Source organism: Mastigoproctus giganteus, chromosome 5, assembly GCF_048544385.1.
Source record: "Mastigoproctus giganteus isolate SK-2022 chromosome 5, ASM4854438v1, whole genome shotgun sequence".
NCBI classification, from domain to species: Eukaryota; Metazoa; Arthropoda; class Arachnida; order Uropygi; family Thelyphonidae; genus Mastigoproctus; species Mastigoproctus giganteus.
The window spans coordinates 233,181,116-233,203,623 of NC_143579.1; the positions used below are offsets into that span (position 1 = coordinate 233,181,116).

The 22,508-nt window shown below is 35.2% G+C and overlaps 1 protein-coding gene across 1 annotated transcript in view; it reads right to left on the reverse strand.

Moving 5' to 3' along the window:
• Positions 1 to 22,508, reverse strand: part of LOC150086278 (ferric reductase 1) — a 94,364-nt gene that overhangs the window by 29,785 nt on the left and 42,071 nt on the right. The window contains exons 3-7 of the mRNA XM_090373805.1: positions 20,387 to 20,517; positions 19,955 to 20,046; positions 15,135 to 15,222; positions 11,505 to 11,702; positions 9,413 to 9,517 (exon numbers count right to left, since the gene is read on the reverse strand). Coding sequence (XP_090229931.1) covers positions 9,413 to 9,517; positions 11,505 to 11,702; positions 15,135 to 15,222; positions 19,955 to 20,046; positions 20,387 to 20,517 — 614 coding nt within the window. The remainder of the gene's footprint in view (positions 1 to 9,412; positions 9,518 to 11,504; positions 11,703 to 15,134; positions 15,223 to 19,954; positions 20,047 to 20,386; positions 20,518 to 22,508) is intronic.

The window sequence follows — 22,508 nt, forward strand, 5'->3', positions numbered from 1 at the left end:
TATATCAAGATTAATCCTGATATTCTGTCATCAGTAATGTCCAAGTTTGCAGATAATACAAAGGTTGGCAGGGTCATTAGCAACAGTAAAGACAGTATGCTACTCTAACTGAAAAGTATCGCATATGGGTAACAATAATTGAAAAGAAACATGCCAACTGTGTGGTTCTACACTGAGGGAAGTGGAAAGTGAAAACAATGTGGGGTTAATTGCACAGTAAAATATGAAGTTTGCTGAGAAGTGCAGAGGGGCTGATAGTGCAGGTCATGGAGTCTTGTCAATGATATATAGAAATTTTGCTACCAGGGACAGGGAGGCGATTATCCCGATATACAAGGCAACAGTCAGGCCACACTTGGAGTACTGTGTACAGGTCTGGAGGCCTCATTTTAGGAAGAATGTAGGTTGTAAAAAAAAAAAAAAAAAAAATGCAGTTTTCTAAAAACCTGCATTCTTCCTGTTTTTGCAAAAAGCTGTTTTTCTCCTGCTTAGAGTTTTCCCGATTGCCATCTTGTTTTTTTGTAAGTCAAAAATTGGTAGCTATTCATCACACACTTCAAGAAGAATGGCATATTAGATTAGTTCCGGAGTAAGGGAGGGGAACCAACTTCCTGTATTTGTCTGTTTTTTTAATCACGCTTGTCACTGTTTTGATATCGCTAAAGGTAAAGAAATAGATTTTCCCCATCAATATTAAATTAGGCCTAGATAGTATGAATCAGAGCTGCAATACTCAATATGTTGATATTAATATTTGTAAAATAATAAAAGGAGTTTACCTCAATACAGTAATGTAGAACGCTTCTATATGATACACTCCAGAAATTAAAACAAAAAAAAAATCAAAAACTTATTACATTAGAGTAAAAAATAAATTAAAAACCAATTCAAATCAATTTAACACAATTAAAAATAATCTAACAAAAATATTCAAAACGACTTTCCTTCCTGAAGCTGACAATGCTTTGACCCTATGTCATGATCACAGGAATGAAAATTACCAAATAGGGTTGAACCTGAAACTTAAATAGTGATTATTTGTCTTCGCGCATGCTGGTCCACGCATCGGAGATCAAATATGGCCACCGAACATTAACAGAATTCTCGTGAAATTTAATTTCTACGGTTTCTGCAATTAAGTCGCATATAATTACATTGAACATTAAGTATTTTTGGCCTCGTTAAATAAGTTTTTTTCATTAATGGCACGAAAGGCTAATTCTGATGCTGCTGAACGAGAAGCACGAACTGAGGCTTCATGTTGATTTACACGAATATTCAGAGAAAATCGCATCTAACATTAGTAAGATGCAATCACTGCAAGAAATGTTGTATACCAGATCATTAATTTGTGTTGCGAATGCAGAAAGAACCGAGCGATTGTTCAGTATAGTGTGTAATTTCCGTATTGGCCTGGCCACAATTTTAAATTTGGTATCTTTAAAGAATCTATTAAGCTGTTTGTGCCACTGTTCAACATATGGGACAGAAATAAAGTATTTTTTGATATTACTATTGTTTGTTGGTGTGGCATTTTGTATCCTATCCTTAGCCTGTACCCTAATTCGGTATATTGCGGCAAGGGAATAACCCCTGTTTAAGAAACTGCTGGTTAATATTTGTATTTCTGAGCCCAAAGCAGATTCAGTCGTTGAATATTTATAGGCATTTAGCAATTGATTAAAGATAATCTCTTTTGTAGGTGAACGGGTGATAGCTATTATAATGTAAAAGCATACCGGTGTTCGTAGGTTTTCGATAGATGCTAAATTAGATTTTAGTTCGAGTAAATGTGAAATTTAGAAAGTTTAATGACATTGTATCCGTATCCTCCCTTTCCAGTGTAAATTTGAGTCTAGAATGAATATTATTAAACGAATGTAAAAATGTCTTGGATAGTACTACTATCAGTAATAACTAGAACATTGTCTAAATACCTTCCATAGTATGTGATATGGGGTTGAAAAGGTGTCAAATGTATATGCTCAATCGTTGAGAGATAGATCTCTGACATTAAGCTGCTCAGGTTCAAACCCATTGGCAATCCAAAAATTTAATAGCCGTGTCTTGAAAGGTGATATTGTTTCCTACAGGAACTTAGCATTTTCATCCTTAACCACACATGTATATAGCATTATACATGTAAAACCCTTTAGACAGGTAATACAATTTGGGATTAAGAACTACGATACATTTAATAATCTTAAAGACTGTAGACTTGGCGACAATGACAATTTATTCTCACTAGATGTTACCTAGTGAGAATAAATTCAAGGAATTCATCGTGGAAGCTACTAAAAGTTTCATACCTATTAAGAAATATTGTTCAAGGTTTAGGCCTAAATGGTTGTCAAATGAACTAATGAGACTCTTAACAGAGAAGAAAAATGCATGGGATGCATATAAATTATGCAAGCGACTCAGAAGCCTATGGCAGATATAAGTTAATCTGTAATCAGGTCACAAAGGAGGTTCGGCAGGCGAAGGCAGATTACGAGAAATCCTTGGCAAAAGATGCTAAGAAAAACAGCAAGGATTTCTTTACTTATATAAACTCTAAAAGGAAGGGGATGAATCCGATTGGTCCACTTGACATCGATGGTTCGACTGTTGATGATCCTGCTCAGATAGCAAACAAACTGAATGAGTATTTTGCATCTACATTCACACGTGAGGAATTATTAAGGTTTGAAAATGGCAGAAGGTTATCAAATTGTAGCAGGGTGCTTAATCATCTTGTAATAACTGAGAGCAAAGTGGAAGAGAAATTGTTGAAGTTAAACGTAAGAAAAACACCTGGGGTGGATGGGATCTATCCAGTTATATTAAAAGGAGGTGGCAAAGCAACTAAGCAAACCCTTAGCCATAATTATGAGAGCATCCTTGGACTCAGGGGAGGTTTCCACGGACTGGAGATGTGCAAATGTATCCCCAATTCACAAAGGGGGATCGAAGGGTGACAAGAGTAATTACAGACCAGTTAGTTTAACCTCTGTTCCGGGTAAAATAATGGAGTCTCTGGTTAAAGATGCATTGCAGGATCATCTAGACAAGACTACAGCAATAATTTAGACACAGCATGGGTTTGTTAAGGGAAAGTCTTGTCTGACAAATTTGAGAGGATATTATGATGTTGTTACAAAGGAACTGGATGCAAAAAATAATTTTTATATCATATTTGGATTTCAGGAAAGCTTTTGACGCTGTTGCGCATGGAAGACTATTGTACAAATTGGAGCAGAATGGTATTAAGGGTAAGTTGCTATAATGGATAAAAGGATGGTAAAGTGGGAGAAGACAGAGGGTGGTAATCAATGGGTGCTGCTCTTCTTGGACTCCACTAATGTTATTAGTGGAGTCCAAGAAGAGCAGCACCCATTGATTACCACTAATGTTATTAGTGGAGTCCCACAGGGTTCGGTGTTAGGTCCATTGTTGTTTTGTATATTTATCAATGATATTGATGAAGGTATATCAGGCTTAATGTCGAAGTTTGCAGATGATACAAAGGTTGGCAGAGTTGTTAATGACAGTAATGGCAGTGTGCTACTGCAACAGGATCTAGATAATTTGGGCAGATGGGCTAAGAAGTGGCAACTGAAGTTCAACATTGACAAATGCAAAGTACTGCATATGGGTAGAAGTAACCCCAGAGAAACGTACCAACTGTGTGGTACTACACTTAAGGTGGTAGAAAATGAGACTTGGGAGTAATTGTGCAGTCAGATATGAAGTTCTCTGAGCAATACAGACAGGCTGCCAGGGCAGGTGGTTTTGTCAATGATATATAGGAATTTTGCTAGCAGGGAAAAGGAGGTGTGATTATCCCTCTGTATAAGGCAATGGTCAGGCCACGCCTTGAGTACTGCGTACAGGTCTGGAGGCCTCATTTTAGGAAGGATGTAGATTTACTTGAGCGTGTACAGAGAAGGGCAACAAGATTGGTGAGGGGAATGAAGGGATCCTCTTACCAAGAGAGGCTTAAGTTCTGCAAATTGCAGTGGCTGGAGACTAGGCACCTGCGCGGAGATCTGATTGAGGTATATAAGGCCTTGAATGGGTTGAGCACGCTGAATTCTGATGGGATCCTTCCACTTGTTCAGATTACGAACCTAAGGGGGCATAAATTCAAATTGAGAAAAGACAGATGTAGAATAGATGTGCGGAAATTTGCCTTTAGCCAGCGGGTGGTTAATTGCTGGAACAAACTTCCATCTGTCGTGGAAGTTGATAGGTTGAATAAATTTAAGGAGGAACTGGACAGGCATTTGGAGGGAATGGTGTGATTTTTTTTTTTTTTTTTTGGCTGATGCTGCATAAGCTCATATATTTGCTTTCTTGCATCACATGCCACTACTACCTTGTTATATACGAATGTAAATGTTGAATACACATTAGATATTATTTGGGATATGTTAAATAAAAAGTCAGTACCAATTAATTATACAAAGCTACCTATAAGGGAAATTTTTCAGTTAATTAAACTGTTAGTTGAGGCCAACTATATCACCTTTCGAGACAAGGTGTACAAACAAATTTTTGGATTGCCAATGGATTTGAGCCTGAGCAGCTTAATGTCAGATCTATCTCTCAACGATTGAGCATATACATTTGACACCTTTTCGACCCCGTATCACATACTATGGGAGGTATTTAGACGATGTTCTAGTTATTACTGATAGTAGTACTATCCAAGACATTTTACATTTGTTTAATAATATCGATTAAATTAAATACAATTAAATACGATTAAATACAATTAAACTTTCTAAATTTCACGCTTACTCAGGACTCGACTAAAATTCAATTTAGCATCTATCGAAAACCTACAAACATCGGTATGCTTCTACATTATAATAGCTATCACCTGTTCACCTACAAAAGAGGCGCCTCCGTAGCCAGGTGGGAAGGAGCAGCAGTGCGTAGCACACGCTTCTTGATTAGCCCGGGGTTCGAGCCTGTCACCACCAAATACGGAGGATGCGGAAAGGTCAGGGAATGACCACCGCATATCCCGGAGCAATATGGCCTTAGTTGCTAATGCTCCTAAAAACAAACAAACAAACAAACCTACAAAAGATCAATTGTCTTTAATCAATTTCTAAATGCCTATAAATATTCAACGACAGAATCTGCTTTGGGTTCAGAAATACAAATATTAACTAGCAGGTCCTTAAACAGGGATTATCCCCTTGCCACAATAAACCGAATTAGGGTACAGGCTAAGGATAGGATACAAAATGCTAAACAAACCAACAATAGTAATATCAAAAAATACTTTATTTCTGTCCCATATGTTGAACAGTGGCACAAACAGCTTAATAGATTCTTTAAAAGATACTGAATTTAAAATTGTGGCCAGGCCAATACGGAAATTACACACTATACTGAACAATCGCTTGGTTCTTTCCATGTTCGCAACACAAATTAACAATCTGGATATGGATACAAAGTCATTTCTTGCATTTCAAATTCATTTCCAACATTTCTTGCGGTGATTGCGACTCATCTTACCAAGGTCGACGCAATTTTCTCTGAATATTCGTGTAAATCAACATGAAGCCTTAGTTCGTGTTTCGCGTTCAGCAGCGTCAGAATTAGCCTTTCATGCCATTAAGGAAAAACTTATTTAACGAGGCCAAAAATTCTTAATGTTCAACGTAATTATATGCGACTATTAATTGCTGAAACCGTAGAAATTATATTACACAAGAATTCTGTTAATGTTCGGCGGCCATATTTGATCTCTGATGCGTGGACCTTTATGCGCATGCGCGAAGACAATTAATCACTATTTAAGTTTCAGGTTCAACCCTATTTGGTTATTTTCATTTCTGTGATCACGACATACGGTCAAAGCTTTGTCAGCTTCAGGAAGGAAAATTGTTTTAAATATTTTCGTTAGATTCTTTTTGATTTTTAATTGCATTAAATTGATATGAGTTGTGTTAAATCGGTTTTTAATTATTTTTTACTCTAATGCAAGTTTTCGATTTAATTTCTGGAGAGTATCATACGGGAAGTGTTCTACATACTATACTGAGGTAAACTCCTCTTATTATTTTACAAATAAATTAGATTAACCAAAAAAAAAAAAAAAAATTTCAAAAGCCTGAATATGGATGGTGTTGAATTTTTATATTTAATAAAAGAGTCACAAAGAACAGCAATAGTAGAGCAAATCATGGCAATAATGTTGCAAGAAATGCTGGATGCCTTAAAAAAAAAAAAGTCAGACATTTACTGCATTTAGGTTTCTCCACTCTTATGGGGAAACCTAAATATAAACCTAAAAGCAATTGTCAGGCCACATCTTGAGTGCTGTATATAGGTCTGGAGGCCTTATTTTAAGAAGGATGTAGAGCTGCTGGAACTAGTACAGAGAAGGGCAACAAGATTAGTGAATGGAACAAAGGGTTGCTCTTATGAAGAAAGGCTTAAGTTTTGCAAATTACAGTATCTGGAGACTAGGAACCTGCAAGATGATCTGATTGAGGTGTATAAAAGCCTTAAATGGTTTCAGCATGCTCAATGCTGATGGGATTCTCCCTTTTGCTCAGAATAATTGCCTGAGAGGGTATAAATTCAAATTGAGGAAAGACAGTTGTAGGATAGATGTATGGAAGCTTGCCTTTAGCCAGCGGGTTGTTGATTGCTGGAAAAAACTTCAATCTGTCGTTGTAGAAGTTGATAGCTTAACCAGATTCAAAGCAGAATTAGAGAAACATTTGGAGTGAGTGGATGGGTGAAATAAGTTTTTTTTTTTTTTTGGCTGATACTATATAAGCTTGCTTTCTTGCATCATGTGCCTTTACTAATGCCTAATAGTATGAATCAGAGCTGAAATACTCTGTACATTCTACATTGATATTAATATTTGTAAAATAATAAGAGTTTACCTCAATATAGTAATGTAGAACACTTCCATATGATACCTTCCAGAAATTAAAAAGGAAAAAACCGACAACTTACTGGTACATTAAAGTTAAATAAATAATTAAAAACCAATTTAACACAATCCAAATCAATTTAATTCTACACCAGCCAACAATAGTAATATCAAAAAATACTTTATTTCTGTCCCATATGTTGAACAGTGGCACAAACAGCTTAATAGATTCTTTAAAGATACCAAATTTAAAATTGTGGCCATGCCAATATGGAAGTTACACACTATACTGAACAATCGCTCGGTTCTTTCCGCGTTCGCAACACAAATTAATAATCTGGTATACATTTCTTGCAGTGATTGCGACTCATCTTACCAAGGTTCGCGCGATTTTCTCTTAATATTTGTTTAAATCAACATGAAGCCTCAGTTCGTGCTTCTCGTTCAACAGCGTCAGAATTAGCCTTTCATGCCATTAACGAAAAATGCACTTTTATTTAATGAGGCCAAATACTTAATATTCAACGTAATTATACACGACTATTAATTGCAGAAACTGTAGAAATTAAGTTACACGAGAATTCTGTTAATGTTCGGCGGCTACATTTGATATCTGATGCGTGGACCTTTACACGCATGCGCGAAGACAAATAATAAGTATTTAAGTTTCAGGTTCAACCCTATTCGGTAATTTTTCATTCCTGTGATCACGACATATGGTCAAAAAGCGTTGTCAGCTTCAGGAAGGAAAATTGTTTTGAATATTTTTGTTAGATGATTCTTTTTAATTGCATTAAATTGATTTTTAATTGATTTGAATTGTGTTAAATTGGTTTTTAATTATTTATTTTACTCTAATGTACCGGTAAGTTGTCGATTTTTGTTTTTTCCATTTTAATTTCTGGAGGGTATCATACGGAAGTGTTCTACGTACTATATTGAGGTAAACTCCTCTTATTATTTTACAAATACTAATATAAATTTAGCTGTTGTAAGTGACAAACATGGTATTTTGTCAAGAGAGTTATAATGAAGAAACATTATCAGGGAAACCAGAATTCAGCTATTCTGGCTGACTACTGTTGAGCATAAATCACAGAAGCCCTAAATGTCAATTTTAAAATGAAAACTAATAATTTGTATACAAATTGTTATTTAGATAGTATGAATCAGAGCTGTAATACTCAATATGATCTGCATTGATAATAATAATATATAAAAAAAAAAAAAAAAAAAAAAAAACACATGCTAATTAATAAATTCCATTTATTAGCTCTTGGTCACATATTCCTACAATACAGAGGCAAAAGATCCAGATGGGCCAGTGGTTGCAGGTTTGTCCAAGAGGTATTCTGGACAAACTGATGGACCAGTGTGGCCATGTATAGATGTGCTATTTATACTACACAGAAATATACTGACAATGATGAGCTTGCCCTGGAACAACTGATGCAACAGCTATAGGGTCTTATAGTAAAGTAAGAAAAGACATGTTTAGAATATAATACAATTCATAGGAAGAATAAAATTGACACATGTAGCAAAGATTAAGTACATACCACTTTATTACTACTATAGTCTCCAAAACATAACCTCATTTGTCTTTTTTTTTTTGTAGTTAATTTGTTAAATTATTACTTATTTGTCATTTGTATTTAATTTATACAGTTTTATTTATATATAAAATTATTTTCTTTCTCTTGAAAAATGGACAACACAAAATTTAAGCTCATTTAAATTCTGCAGATTCAACATTTAGAATCTGCTTATTTCTTCTTAAAGGAAGTAAATTTGCTGTGTTGTTTAGGACAATTACTGGTCAGCCACTGTTTGGTTGCAGGGCATCCAGTGTGGCAGAACAATGCCTTTAACATCAAGAGCAGCTAGCTATGCTTATAATAAGCATAGGTTTTCTTGTGAAAGCAGCAGTCATTAAAATATCCCATCACCTTAATACTTATGCCCTGCTTAATCTATTAGTATTTAGTTGGAGTCTATAAAACTTGTTGGATAAACTTCAGTTGCTGACTACTTTTTCCAAGAGCGTCACACATCTTTGCCATAAAATTTGCAGTCACAAACAAACACTAAGTCTAATGGTGACTTCTACATTACTAACTCAGTACTCCTACCAGATTCACTCCACTACAGCATCCTATAGTACCAGTGGTGGCCAGTCGTAAAACTGGAGTTTTATACTGGAAAATGGCGTATACATGATCATGGCAGAGCACTTAAAAGAAATACATCACTGCTTTCTTGGATGACAGTAAGTTATTATAGTAACAGCTTATGTACTGCAGACAGTACATAAGCTGTTACTATAATAACTTTTTCCAAAAAGATACTTGAAAATAACTCATTAAGGAAACAAATTTCCTTATTAGTAAGTTACGAGCTAAGTTCTTTCCGACGCTTAACCGTAAATAAACTACATGATAAAAGCCACTGTAAATTTACATACAAATAGAAATTAATTTATCCCTGCTCCCACCAGTAAAAAAAAAAAAAAAAAAAATTTACCTGATTCAGAGCACCATTTGATTTTCTACCATTTGCATCATAATTCCAAGTATTCTGAATTTTAACTTCTCCATCTGAAATGCATTCAGTCACACTGTCATCACCCTAATGAAAAATAAACATCTAATTTAGTATCCATAATAAATGATTTAATCTGAGAGTTTCATTATTCTGTTTATCTTAATTTCAAATTAAGTTAGTTTGGTTTACTTTAAAACTTTATTCCCTTTGTTCTGTAACAAGGATAGACAAAGGAAATTAATCTTATTGTGCTAAATGACAATGTTAAGGAAAGAGGTGAACATAAATGTGACGAATAAGATTCTTCAACACTATCTGCATAACGATGAGTAGCATTTCAACATTACTCTGCATTATGTTTTTGCATCATGAAATCCTACCATGCCAAGTGTGTCCTCATACAGAAAAAACAATGCAGTGTAGTATTTTTTCCACCTTATTTCAGTACACCTATGTTGAAATAGTAATTATTTTCCACATTATACAAATGCAGCAAATTAGTAAAACCCGTAATATGGATTATATTATACTTTTTAACAGAAGTTAAATTTTTAACTGGAAGTTTTTCCTTCAACACTGCTTGGCTGACATTTAGATTTGATACATTTATTCACCATTTCAACATAAGGGTTGCTAATCAAGGTTAGCAGTTATCTGATGAGGAACCAAATAATGAAGAATGGATTTGCCTTTTTAAAAATGTTATTTATTTGGGTTTTTTTTTTTTTTTTTTTTTTTAGGAGCATTAGCAACTAAGGCCATATTGCTCCGGGGATATGCAGTGGTCATTCCCTGACCTTTTTGCATCCTCTGTATTTGGTGGTCACGGGCTCGAACCCCGGTCTAATCAAGAAGTGTGTGCTACGCACTGCTGCTCCTGCCCACGGAGGCGCCTGTTATTCATTTAAAATAGTATTAATACCTTTTCATCAACCTGGGATAATACAATCATTTCTGAAGTGAACATAAGTCTGAATCATTAACTAGAATGAATTTAAAGGTCACTTCATGTGGAGCTGTAGTTATCTGATTTCAGGAAGGAATAGTTACCTACACCCCTCACCAACACTCTCCCATAAGTTAAGTTTTTAATTTGTACAATTAGTAAACTGAACAAATTTAAACACATTAAATAACAATTTAATCTGCACAAATACCATGCAAATAGGCTCACAAATACACAAAAATCATGCTATACCACGTGAATTAGTTGCTATACCATGTGAATAGCATTTATGGATTACACGTATTCTACAGTTTACACCAGTAAAAACTAGCTGAAAAGCCAGTTCCGGGATAAGAAAAACTATGCAACTTCATCTGATACAAACTTGGTCAGTATGAAAAAAAAAAAATCTCATAAAAGTGAGTGGACTTTGAATGTAGGCCTTTTCAACAAATCAGAGAAGAGCAGTTAGTCACTATACTAGCTGAAAACACTATACAGTTGTAACTCAAATTGGAGTATCAGTTGTGTAAAACTATATTGCAAGGTAAAGTTTTTTGCCATATAAAATTAACTCAGCATTGAGCAAAGGTTCTGTGCAAGATGCCTTGATACCATTGCACTACAAAAGTCTCCAGTTCTCCCTCCTCATAAATAGATCTGTGATGAAACCAAGGATAAGTTTTCATTGATACACAAATATTATCATGGGTATATAAATAACAATTGTTATGGGTACACTATGGTGTGTATTTGTGAATTCATAAAATGCTGTAGGAGATTCAAAAATTAAGTTATAATAGAGTAGAAATAACTTGCAATATTAAATTCTTACATTTACTACTTTTGTTTGTGACAAAAATATAAATTTAATTCTAAATATTCGAAGTTTGAAAGCTACTATAAGTGCAATATATTCTATTCAAATTTTATTATAATAAAATTTGCTTAACTGATTTCAAACATCATTCAGAAGGAGCATGGAAAGAATAAACTAAAAACAAATCATCTTTTGGATTTATGAAAAAGCTGGGTTTCTTATAATTAATATTTAAGTATCTTATTTTTTCTTTTTTCACTGATTATATATTCAAATTGCTACTTAATGATAAGAAATATATTTACCATTCTGTTGTCAGTAGAAAGGCCCAGAGCCACCCAAACTTGGCCTGGTCTAAGGGAGGCAACAAGTTCAAATGTAATTCCATCAGATGAAGGAGTATATTTAACCAGCATTTCACAGTTTCCATTTTTAACACAGTCACCTCCACCAAAACAACCTCTGGTAACGCCACAATCACTGTAACGTGATCTGAGTTTATTCTAAATTAAAGGAACAGGATTTATAGAAATGTTTAATCTGAGCAATTCATTCTAGAAAAAAATAAAAACTAAACTGTTTTATGAAAATATCTTAAGGTTAGCTACAGGCAATTAAAGGATAACAATTCATGCAGAATATCACTATTTATATCCTGTGCCTGAAACAAAAAAAAAAAAAAAAAAAAAATTCTGTTGTTTTTGTCATAAGGATCCAACAGAGTTGACACTTGCTGAAATACTTTCAGATTAAGTAGCAGCTTATTTGAAATAATAAATAAGCACTGCCTGAAATGAATACAGCAATTTATTTTTATTGTGATGAAAACATGTCACCATTAAAAAAAAAAAAAAAATTTTCCAATAATTTATTATTTTTTTTTATTGGAACATACCTATGGTACTTTTAAGTGCGACTTAAAAGATGAAAACAGACGCAGACAATACTTGTTGACACTGGACTAATTTCTATAGTCCATTTCAACTTTCATAATTGGCACGCATGTTCAAACTGGTTTAGAAAAATGTGAGAGATTACAGATTCACCTTTGCTAATGCAAAAGAATTGAGTATAGAAACATTTCTAGAAAAAAGCTTGCAATAGAAACAGAACATTGTGCGAGAGATTTCAGAACAAGTTGTAAAGTAAGGAGTCATCATTTAACCCGACAACCCACTTCTGGATTGAGTCTAGGAGTTTAAGACAAGTTTTAAGAGCACTATCCCCCAGATGTGAAAACAATTTGTGATTGAGAAAATTTCCAATTTATAGCCAGTAGCTAAGAGAAACAGCTATACTATGAACAAAAGATAGATAGATATATATATATATATATATATATATATATATATATATATATATATATATATATATATATAGTAGTGATATTAAACTGTTAAGAAGCAAATAACAAAGTTATCACATGTCTAATGCACCAAAACACAGGGCAGCAGTAAAGGAAGCAAAGGGATATAAACAATGTGTGGTTTGTAACATAAAGTGTCTATGAAAATAAAAATGAAAAATAAAGTTCCTGAACTTCTCTTAGTTCAGGAACTAAGAAACTGGAAGTAAAGTAGTGGTGAAAAAGTGAAAGAATTTGAAAAACCTAGTACAAAAATGAACTGGGACTAAGGAAGCAAACAATATACAAAAATAATTTTGTACAAATAAATAACACCGTATTTAGATTTGTGGGAGGGCAATTTTAGCAAGAGGTTTAAATATGCAAAATCTGAATACAGCAAATGGAAAAATGATACAGGGCCAGGAATTTCATCAGGAGACTACTCCTGACCATGTATCAGGCACTGAGTTTCCAAACTTGACTATAGTATTAGAAGGGGGGGGGGACAAATATGCAGCCTCTATCGTAATACTAACAGACAAGGTAGTCCCTATGCAGTGTAAAAATTAAGTTAATAATGCAATTTGAAATTTAATACAAATATACAAAAGTGTAATGTGAAATATAATACAAATGTACATACCATGCAGAAGGGGTAAAAGGTAATTAAATTAATGTGGTAAAAAATCATGTTAAATAAAATTCAAATATACAGCAGAGAAATTGATCTTAAAAGTGTGGACAAGCAAATAGTATAGGGAATGGTAAAATTCTTGGGATGGGGAAGGGGAGAAAAAGATGGTCAAAAGATGGCAAAAATAGTGATAGGATGCAGGATAGAGTGCTCGTATCACCATCGTATAACACTAGTTTTACAAATGGGGAAAAGAATAGAAAGACAGTAAAAAGATAAAGTGTAGAAAAAATCATTAAAATTACTGAATTTACTGGGTGTGTGTGTGTAAGGCCCAACCTTAAAGAAAGGGTTCTGGTATTAGCAAGCGTTAGTAAAAATGGGTGTTAATACCATAGGCTTGTAGAGAAGACGGGAAATTGAAACCAAAACTAAAAGTGGGTGTTACTTGGAGTCATTAAGTCAAGGGGAGGAGAGACATACCCAGCCAAGATGCAAAAGGGGAAACAATGACACCGAGTTATATAGCTTTAGAAATACAGAAAGTGATGACCTCTATCGTTAAGAGAGAGGGGGGGGAAGTGTGCAAAAAAAAAAAAAAAGTGGAAAGATGGCCTAAAAACATGAAATGCCAGACTTACAGTCGCAGGAATACAAATATGTGAAGGAACATGTGAAACAAAAAGTAAAAAGAGAATAATTTCAATCTACGGGAGATGAAATCTAGTGAAATTTAGGAGATGAAATTCTAGATGATCAGAGAACGGTCTCTAAGATCACAGCTCCAAACTTCCAAGTTAACAAGCCACTGTAGACAAAGAAATGAACTGTTTGGCTACATCTAAGGTTGAGTGAATCCATTGAAGAGCATGACAAAAAATCCCAGAAAGCAACCAGTCCTATCTCCAGTTTCTACTATCCTTTAAACTTGTTAGTTCAGGCACTTTGCATTATTTTTCAATTCCATTTTCACAGACACTATATGTTACAAGCCACACTGTGTGTATGTGTAGACAAAGCAATATCTGTAATATGCTCATGCTAAAAAATGGACCAAACATTTTATCTTGTTAAGAAAAGCTAAACATTTCTAAAGACAGGTACAGAAGTAGCAGATCCATTACTGGGCTTTAGGAGAAGAAACTTCATTCAGTAAATTTTCTTCTTGCCATTGGGGATCAAAATTTAAGGAATAAATGTTGAATATTTGAGAAGATGAAGCTGATTATCAAAGAATATTTTCTTGAACTAAAGTAGAATGTAACTTTATCAAAACTTAGAAAGCTAGTAACAATACTTCTCATCAGTAAAGTAGCATACATACTATCAAATCTATGAATAGCCAATGGAAGAATAATATACAGGAAGAATAGAGTGGGCAAAACAACAAGACTGAGAAATCCAGCATTAGTGAAGCAATTAGAAGAAAGCTGGCTACTAAACAGAAAAAAAAGCAGGACAGACCATTAAGTAGAAGCTTCTTTGGGAGGCTTTTGTGATATGTAATTGAGTCTTCAAAATATTGAGAGCAACTACTATAGTTGCTCTGAACTCTTATTAGACTGATAGAATATATAGTTACAATCATTAATAAAATGGAAGATTAAAACAGTTTAAGAGCTGACGTGATTTCTTCATTAGTTGGAGATAAATAAATGCAAAGGATCATTAGTTGTGTGCAAGGGTTATTTTAAGAAAATTTAAAACTGCACAAGCAAGTACAAGTAGACAATTGAAAATAAAATCATGTATGAATGATTGATTCATACATGTGCATTACAATAATTTTATATAATTATACACAATAAAATAACCCTTGTTTGTGTGATCGTCAAGTTATGCTAAATTAAATATGTAAGAGGCTCTAGCATCGAGAACAGGGATAATCTATAGCTACTTTTGATAAAAACCGACAAAAAAAAAAAAAAAAAAAATTGTTTTCTTAATTATTACCGTTTCTGGCATAATAGAAGCAGTAACTCTTAATGACCGAGAGGTAACACCTGTCCAGTAAGTGGCATAATCCTTTAATACGGTGGCTCTGAAAAAAAAAAAAAAAAAGATACAAGATGTTAGACTCCGGATATTAGAATCAGGTTTAACAAAATTCTGTGTTTAAAATGAAATGCAAAAAAAAAAGAAAGAGTAATATAATAATATATTGAATAGGTAAAGAAACAGAGGTTTTTGGCTAATGGATATATTTAGAATTGAAAATATCAAAAATGCTGTATATAGAGCCTACTTTTTCCTACTACTACATAATTTTAAATTATGTTATGTTAATTTAAATTTTAGCTACTGTTTAGAAAAACAAGGGTTTAATGTATGTTCTAATGCAGCAGGTCTCAAAGTGTGGTCTGCAGACCCCTGGGGTTCTGCAAGACCCTTTCAGGGGATTTATTATTATTATCCATATGGTGCAAGGAAGTCTGAGGCTTATGCTGCACCAGCCAAAAAAAAAAAAAAAAATTTCTGAACTACCGAGAGAGAAGACTGATGATATCCAGCTCGGTACCCTGGGTGTGCCAAGCCCATACTCACCAGATGGGAGTATGGGCTTGGCCCCTGGGGTTACCACCTTACATCCATCCTTTTTCAACCTATACAAAAATTCAGCATTCATATACTCAATGGGGAATGAAAAAGGGAAAAAATAAACAGCAAAAAAAGTGTAATGGCAGCACACAGCAGTGAGAAAAAAAAAAGGCTTACAATAATAATGCAGCACAACAATATGGCACCAAATGACACTTCAAAACAAGACTCAGAACAATTTTTTTTTTTTGTGAGGTCAAAACTATTTTCATAATTATACTAAGATGTACTAAGACTTTTGGGTCCTCAATTTAAGAGTGTAAAGGGGTCCTGAGACCAAAACATTTGAGAACCACTGTTCTAATGTATAACATTTGTTTATTATTTTAAAATTCTGAATAGTTGGCTGGTTGAATTTGTGTTTAATGGTGCACTGGCAGCTGAGGCAACATTCTGAATAAATTTCCATTAGAACAAAATGCAATATAGTGTTTCAGTCACTTGAAATTTACAATTCTGCATTTCAATATATAAAATTGTTTAATATTAGATATTACATTAGAATTTATGAAAACCCCAAACAAGAGGTATTAGAACCTATAGTACTTAGTACCATGCTTGGGTTGGAGGTCAAGAAGGCAAAAGAAGATTTGTTGACATTAGACTTGAACTTCTATAGAATAATTTTCAGGAAATACGTATGAAGGAAAGTTGTTCCAAAAAACAGCAAATGAGGAAGATGAAAAGTTGGTTCTGTGAGTTTGAAGTTGGACAGTAAAATGAATGTTGGCGGCACTTGTTCAGACTGTTTTGAAAGAGAGAGAGCAGGAATTATAGAAGCCAATTCAGAAGAACAGTGCCTATGGAAGTATCTGTAGAAAAGGCATGCAGCAGAAACAGCAAGTGGAGAGACTGTTAGAGATTGAGTCATTAATTAGCTAACTGCCCTCTTTGAATGGAATCTAGAAGCCTGAGAGAGGTTTTGGGGGCACCGCCCCAGATGTTTGTTTGGTTTTTAGGAGCATTAGCAACTAAGGCCATATTGCTCCGGGAATATGCGGTGGTCATTCCCTGACCTTTCCGCATTCTCCGTATTTGGTGGTGACGGGCTCGAACCCCAGTCTAATCAAGAAGCGTGTGCTATGCACTGTTGCTCCTTCCCACCTGGCTACGGAGGCGCCACCCCAGATGTGGGAACAATATTCCATGGTAGGGTGAATTTGCGATTCGTACAGAGTGAATAGCTGTTTGGAAGAAAAGTAACGGTGAGAGCAAAAGAGAACAAGTTTTTTAGATGCAGAGGAAGCAATATTTGTAATGTGCTTGTGCCAAGATAGATTGGAAGTCAGGGTAATCCCTGAAAGAGATATATCAACTTGTCTAGAAATCAGAGTATCTCACCAAAGATAAGCATAGGAGCAGAAGAATCATTTTTGGAGATATAAGACGACTAAGCTTTAGAAGGATTGAAATCAACTAAGTTGTCTTTGCCCCACTGGAGAATTACCTGGAGATCAGCATTTAAGGAATTGGTAGCAGATATTTGAGAAGTTGAAGCTGATTGAGCAGGGCAAGGTTTCTCAAAATGGAAAGTGGAATGCAATGTGCTATCATCAGCAACACTATGGATAGGATTGCCAGTCAATGGAAGAAGGTCATTAATGTACAACAGGAAAGGAGGGGGAAAGAACGGAACCTTGGGGGAACACCAGCATTAGTGGAGAAGTTAAGACAGAGCCATCTACCATCACCCACAGTGAGCAATCAGAGAGAAAACTGGATAACTAATTACAAAAAACAGTTGGCAAACCATAAGATGGAAGCTTGTTTAGAAGACCTTTATGCCAAACACGATCAAAGCCTTTAAGATGTCTAGAGCAACTGCTTGTGTTTAACCGAAAATTAGCATATTATTGCACAATATAATGTTGATTCTGCACATGTAAATGAAAAATACAGAAATTCATAACTTAAAAGAACCTTGGTTTTAAATAATCGCCAATGCAGCTAAGCATAAGATATCAATCAGGTACCACTAGTAAACTACATAATCTGAATAGTTTATGGGGTGAAAAATTGGAGTTTCTAGGAGATCTAAACAAATAGTAGTAATAAATGGCAAATGATGCAAGGAAGCAAGCTTATGTAGCATCAGCCAAAAAATAAAAATAAATAAACAAACAAACCTACACAGTTCACCCATCCATACCCTCCAAGAATTTGTCTAGTTCTCCCTTGCATTTATTCAACCCAAGGGAGAACTAGACAAATTCTTGGAGGGTATGGATGGGTGAACTGTGTAGGTTTGTTTGTTTATTTATTTTTAGGCTGATGCTACATAAGGTTGCTTCCACAATAACAGGTGGAAGCCCGTTCCAACAATCAACCACTCGCTGGCTGAAGGCAAACTTCTGCACATCTATCCTGCAACCATCCTTCAACTTAAATTTATGTCCCCTTGCATGTAGTCTGTGGAAGAATACCATTAGCATTCAGCTTCCTCAAGCCATTCAAAGCTTTAAATGCTTTGATCAGATCTCTCCTCAGGTGCCTAGTCTCAAAATGTTGCAATAGCATTCGTTAGCTTATTAATTTAGCTAGTGGTTTTGTAAGTTACAACTCTACTCATACTGCTATTGTATTGGAGTTTCGGCGTGCATATCTTAGCCCACAACCAGTAGCACAGAAGAATAGTAGGGTTTTAATTGTAATAAATAAGTAGTTTGAAGGTCTTGATCACTTTTTTGGGCATATATCTTTTGTATTAATAAATAAATAAATAAATTTTCTGCAACATGCACAAAGCAGTGGGAGTGCTATGGCCCAAGCAGAACAAAGGAGGTGATTCTCCAACATATCACAGACTAAAAAAATATGCAACTTATGAAATGTTTGTGGACATTTCTGGAACAGGACATGATCTAGCCAAGAAGGATGTCTTTGGGTGTGTGCTAGGTGCAGAGACTGAGGAAATTAGGTGCCAACTCAGCATTCTGATGGAGTCTGAGATGTATGGTAGATGCCCTGAAGGAAATTAAAAAGGACTCAAGCTCTCAGCTGCACAACTCAATGCCAGAGCTCATTCCTGTGCATCAGGAAACACAGCAGCAATCTCCAAGGCAGAAGGTGCTGGTCCCACAGGAACTAGTTATTGTTGGCGACTCAATTGTCAAGGAGACAGGGAATATATTATGCAAAAAGGATAGGTGGAACAGGACCAGGGTATGCCTGCCAGGGGCAAAAGTTGATGTTGTAGAGCAGATATCATCTTTTAAGGGCACAAAGGGTGATATAATTGTACACATTGGCACTAATGACATTAAGAGTAGGAGATCTGCAGATTTACTTAGCAAGTACAGGTCAAGGTTAAAAAAAAAAAAAAAAGTTGTGAGTAAGGGTTAAATTTGAAAGTGTCTGCAATTCTGCCCAGACATGATAGGAGGGAGTATATGATGAGAGCCTTGTCAATCAATTCAGTCCTGGAGAAATTATGCAAGGCACATGGGGTAGAATTTTTTTTCAATGTGGTCTGTGCTTGTTAACAGGAGATTATTTCTACAGGGATGGGATACACTTAAATAAAAAAAATGGTGCAAGAATATTTGCCGATGCTATCGGGGCAGTGTTAGGTGTGTCGGAAAACTTCTAGCTTTGGAGGGATTCACAGACTAATAGATTAACAGTAGCTGCAGGCAGAGGTGAAAGTAATTCTTAATGCTGCTTCTGTTGGAATAAGTAGCAGCCTGATAAGTAACATGCCTGGGATTTCAAGGACTTGATGAATTTGAGGTATTGCTCAGAACATCAAAGGCAGATATTGTTGTAATCTCAGAGACATGGTGTGACAGATAAGAAATGCAGAATTGGAATATGGGGAATACAATGTGTACAGAAAGGATAGAAGGGGAGGCAGTATTATGCTGTTAGTAAAGAAAAAATCTAAGGAGGTATATCCACTTAACATGGATGGACACTGCAGTGTTGAGTCAGTTTGATGCGACAAGCACCGGGTAAGCAAAATTGGGAGTAGGATTGTGTTATAGGCCTAATGACTCTGATGAGTACAACTGTACAGAGAAAGAAAGGGCCAGTAAATCAGACTGTCTTATAATGATTATCTGATTTGTTTTTGGTTATAGTTTTGGCTATTCAGGTATTTTTAAGCATATGGATATTTTGACAAGTTGCAGATTTACAGGTTTTTAAACAGGAACCTATGCAAACAGTTAGCATACCTGAATACAACTTCCCCATCAAAACTTGATGCTGGTGCCCAGTTAGTTGTTATACTCTGTTTCGCTGTTCGACTGGTGTGTGTTAAAGAATTCTGAAAAAAAAGAAGAAGTCTCATTAGACACTGATTTAAAACTATCTGTTCCTAAAAAAATAAATAAATAAATAATTTAAAAAAAACAAACTAAGAACATTCATGACCTATGCAAATATCCATTAAATTAAATTATGCACTCCTTTGGATAATAGCTTTTTGAATATCTGTACTCATAATATCTTGCAATGCATATTTCCTATGAAGCTTTACTAATATTAATTTATTAATAAAATTAATCTGAAATATGAGGTAGGAGCAATTGCTATTTAAATTCCATTCATTTAAGTTTTTATCTAATTATAATATTTTCAATAACAAAATTTACATGAAAGATTACCTCATTTTCTCCACACTTCACAGTTTTTCCATCATTAAAAGAATGAAATGTTCCTTCTTGTAAGCGACCATTATACCATGCCTGAAGTAAGTATCCTTTAAAACTTTCATTTTCCAAGCCTCGTATTGTCACTACAAAAGAAATGTATATATTAATTAAAATAACAAAGATTGCTATTAACCATTATAACAGTTATCAGCTTAGAAATTCATTTAACCACATAAACCAAATTACAAGGAGGGTAGTAAAATAATGCCTAATTTTTTTCTGAAATTTAATTCCTAAAACTATTTAAGGGCACAAAGGGTGATATTATTGTACACATTGGCACTAATGATATTAAGAGTAGGAGACTGGTAGAATTACTTAACAAGTACAGGTCACTGTTGGAAAAAAAGCGGTGAATTACAGTTGAATTTGAAAGTGTCTGCAATTCTGCCCAGACACGATAGGAGGGAGCATATGATGAGAGCCTGTCGATCAATTCAGCCCTGGAAAAATTGTGCAAGGTTCAAGGGGTAGAATTTTTTTTTCAGCCTGGTCTGTACTTGTTAACAGGAGAGACTGCTTCTACAGGGATGGGATACACTTAAATAGAAAGGGTTCAAGAATATTTGCTGATGCTATCGAGGTAATGTTAGGTGGGTCGGGAAACTGCTAGCTTAGGGGGATACAAGGACTAATAGATTAACAGTAGCCACTGGCAGAGGTGAAAGTGATTCTTGCACTGCTTCTATTCGAATGAGTAGCAGCCTGGAAAACAAGATGCAGGGTATTTCAGAGACTGCTGGGAGTCATTGCGGTACAAGTAAACACATGTGTTGTGTTAGGGTAGCTAGGAATAGGTACAGGTGCATGTATACTTTTGCATGTACACCAATGCTAGGAGTTTGGTAAATAAATTTGATGAATATGAGGTATTGCTCAGAACATCAAAGGCAGATATTGTTGGGATATCAGTGGCATGGTGTCACACAGATATAAGGAATGCAGAACTGGAATTTGGGGAGTACCATTTATACAGGAAGGATAGACAAGATAGGCAGGTAGGAGAGGTTATACTATTAGTTAAGAAACACTTAAAATCCAAGCAAGTGAAGCAGTCGACATCGCTGGACAGTGCAGTGTCGAGTAAGTTTGGTGTGACATAAGCATTGGGAGATCAAAATTGAGTAGGAGTGTGTTATAGGCCTAATGACTCTGATGAGTATAATAAGGAACTGTACAGGAAAATAGTGGGCCAGTGAATCAGAGAGTGTTATAATGGGGGATTTTAATTTCCCAGATATTGACTGACATTTGTGGGTTGGTTACCCACACACTATCAAGGTTTTGGTGGATTTATTGGATGATTGTTTTCTACATCATCATGTTCAGGAGGCAACTGGAGGGAGTAATACTCTTGATCTGATTATCAGTAGTGATTCTTCATGCATTAAGAAGAGACAGATGAAGAAACCACTAGGTGGCAGTGATCACAGTGTGCTGAAGTGGGATTTACTCAGAGGTAACAATCATCAGGGATAAAGGGAAGGGTTTTTGCTTTCGTAAAGGTGAGTGCGGTAGTCTGAGACAGTATTTAAAAATTCTATATGGTGAGACCAAATGATGATGTTACCAACAACAAATTCAAAATGGGAAGCATTCAAAAAAATTATCTCTGAAGCTACTAGGCTTTACATACCAACTAAGAAATATTGTTCAAGGTTTAGGCCTAAATGGATGTCAGATGAACTAATGAGACATGTGGCAGAGAAGAAAAATGCATGGGATACATAAATTAATGGGTGACATGGAAGGCTATGATAGATATAAGCTGGTCTGTAACCAAGTCACAAAGGAGATTAGGCAGGCAAAGGCATATTATGAGAAATCCTTAGCAAAGGATGCAAATAAAAACAAAGTTCTTTACCTATGTAAACTCTAGAAGGAAAGGGATGAATTAGATCGGTCCACTGTTCATGATCCTGCTCAGGTGGCTAACAAACTAAATGAATATTTCGCATCTACATTCACCCATGAGGAGTTATTCAGGGAGGGGAATGCCAGAGTTGAGTTAAACTCTGGCAGTGAGCTGGATGATTTTGTAATAACTGAGAGGAAAGTGGAGGAGAAATTGTTG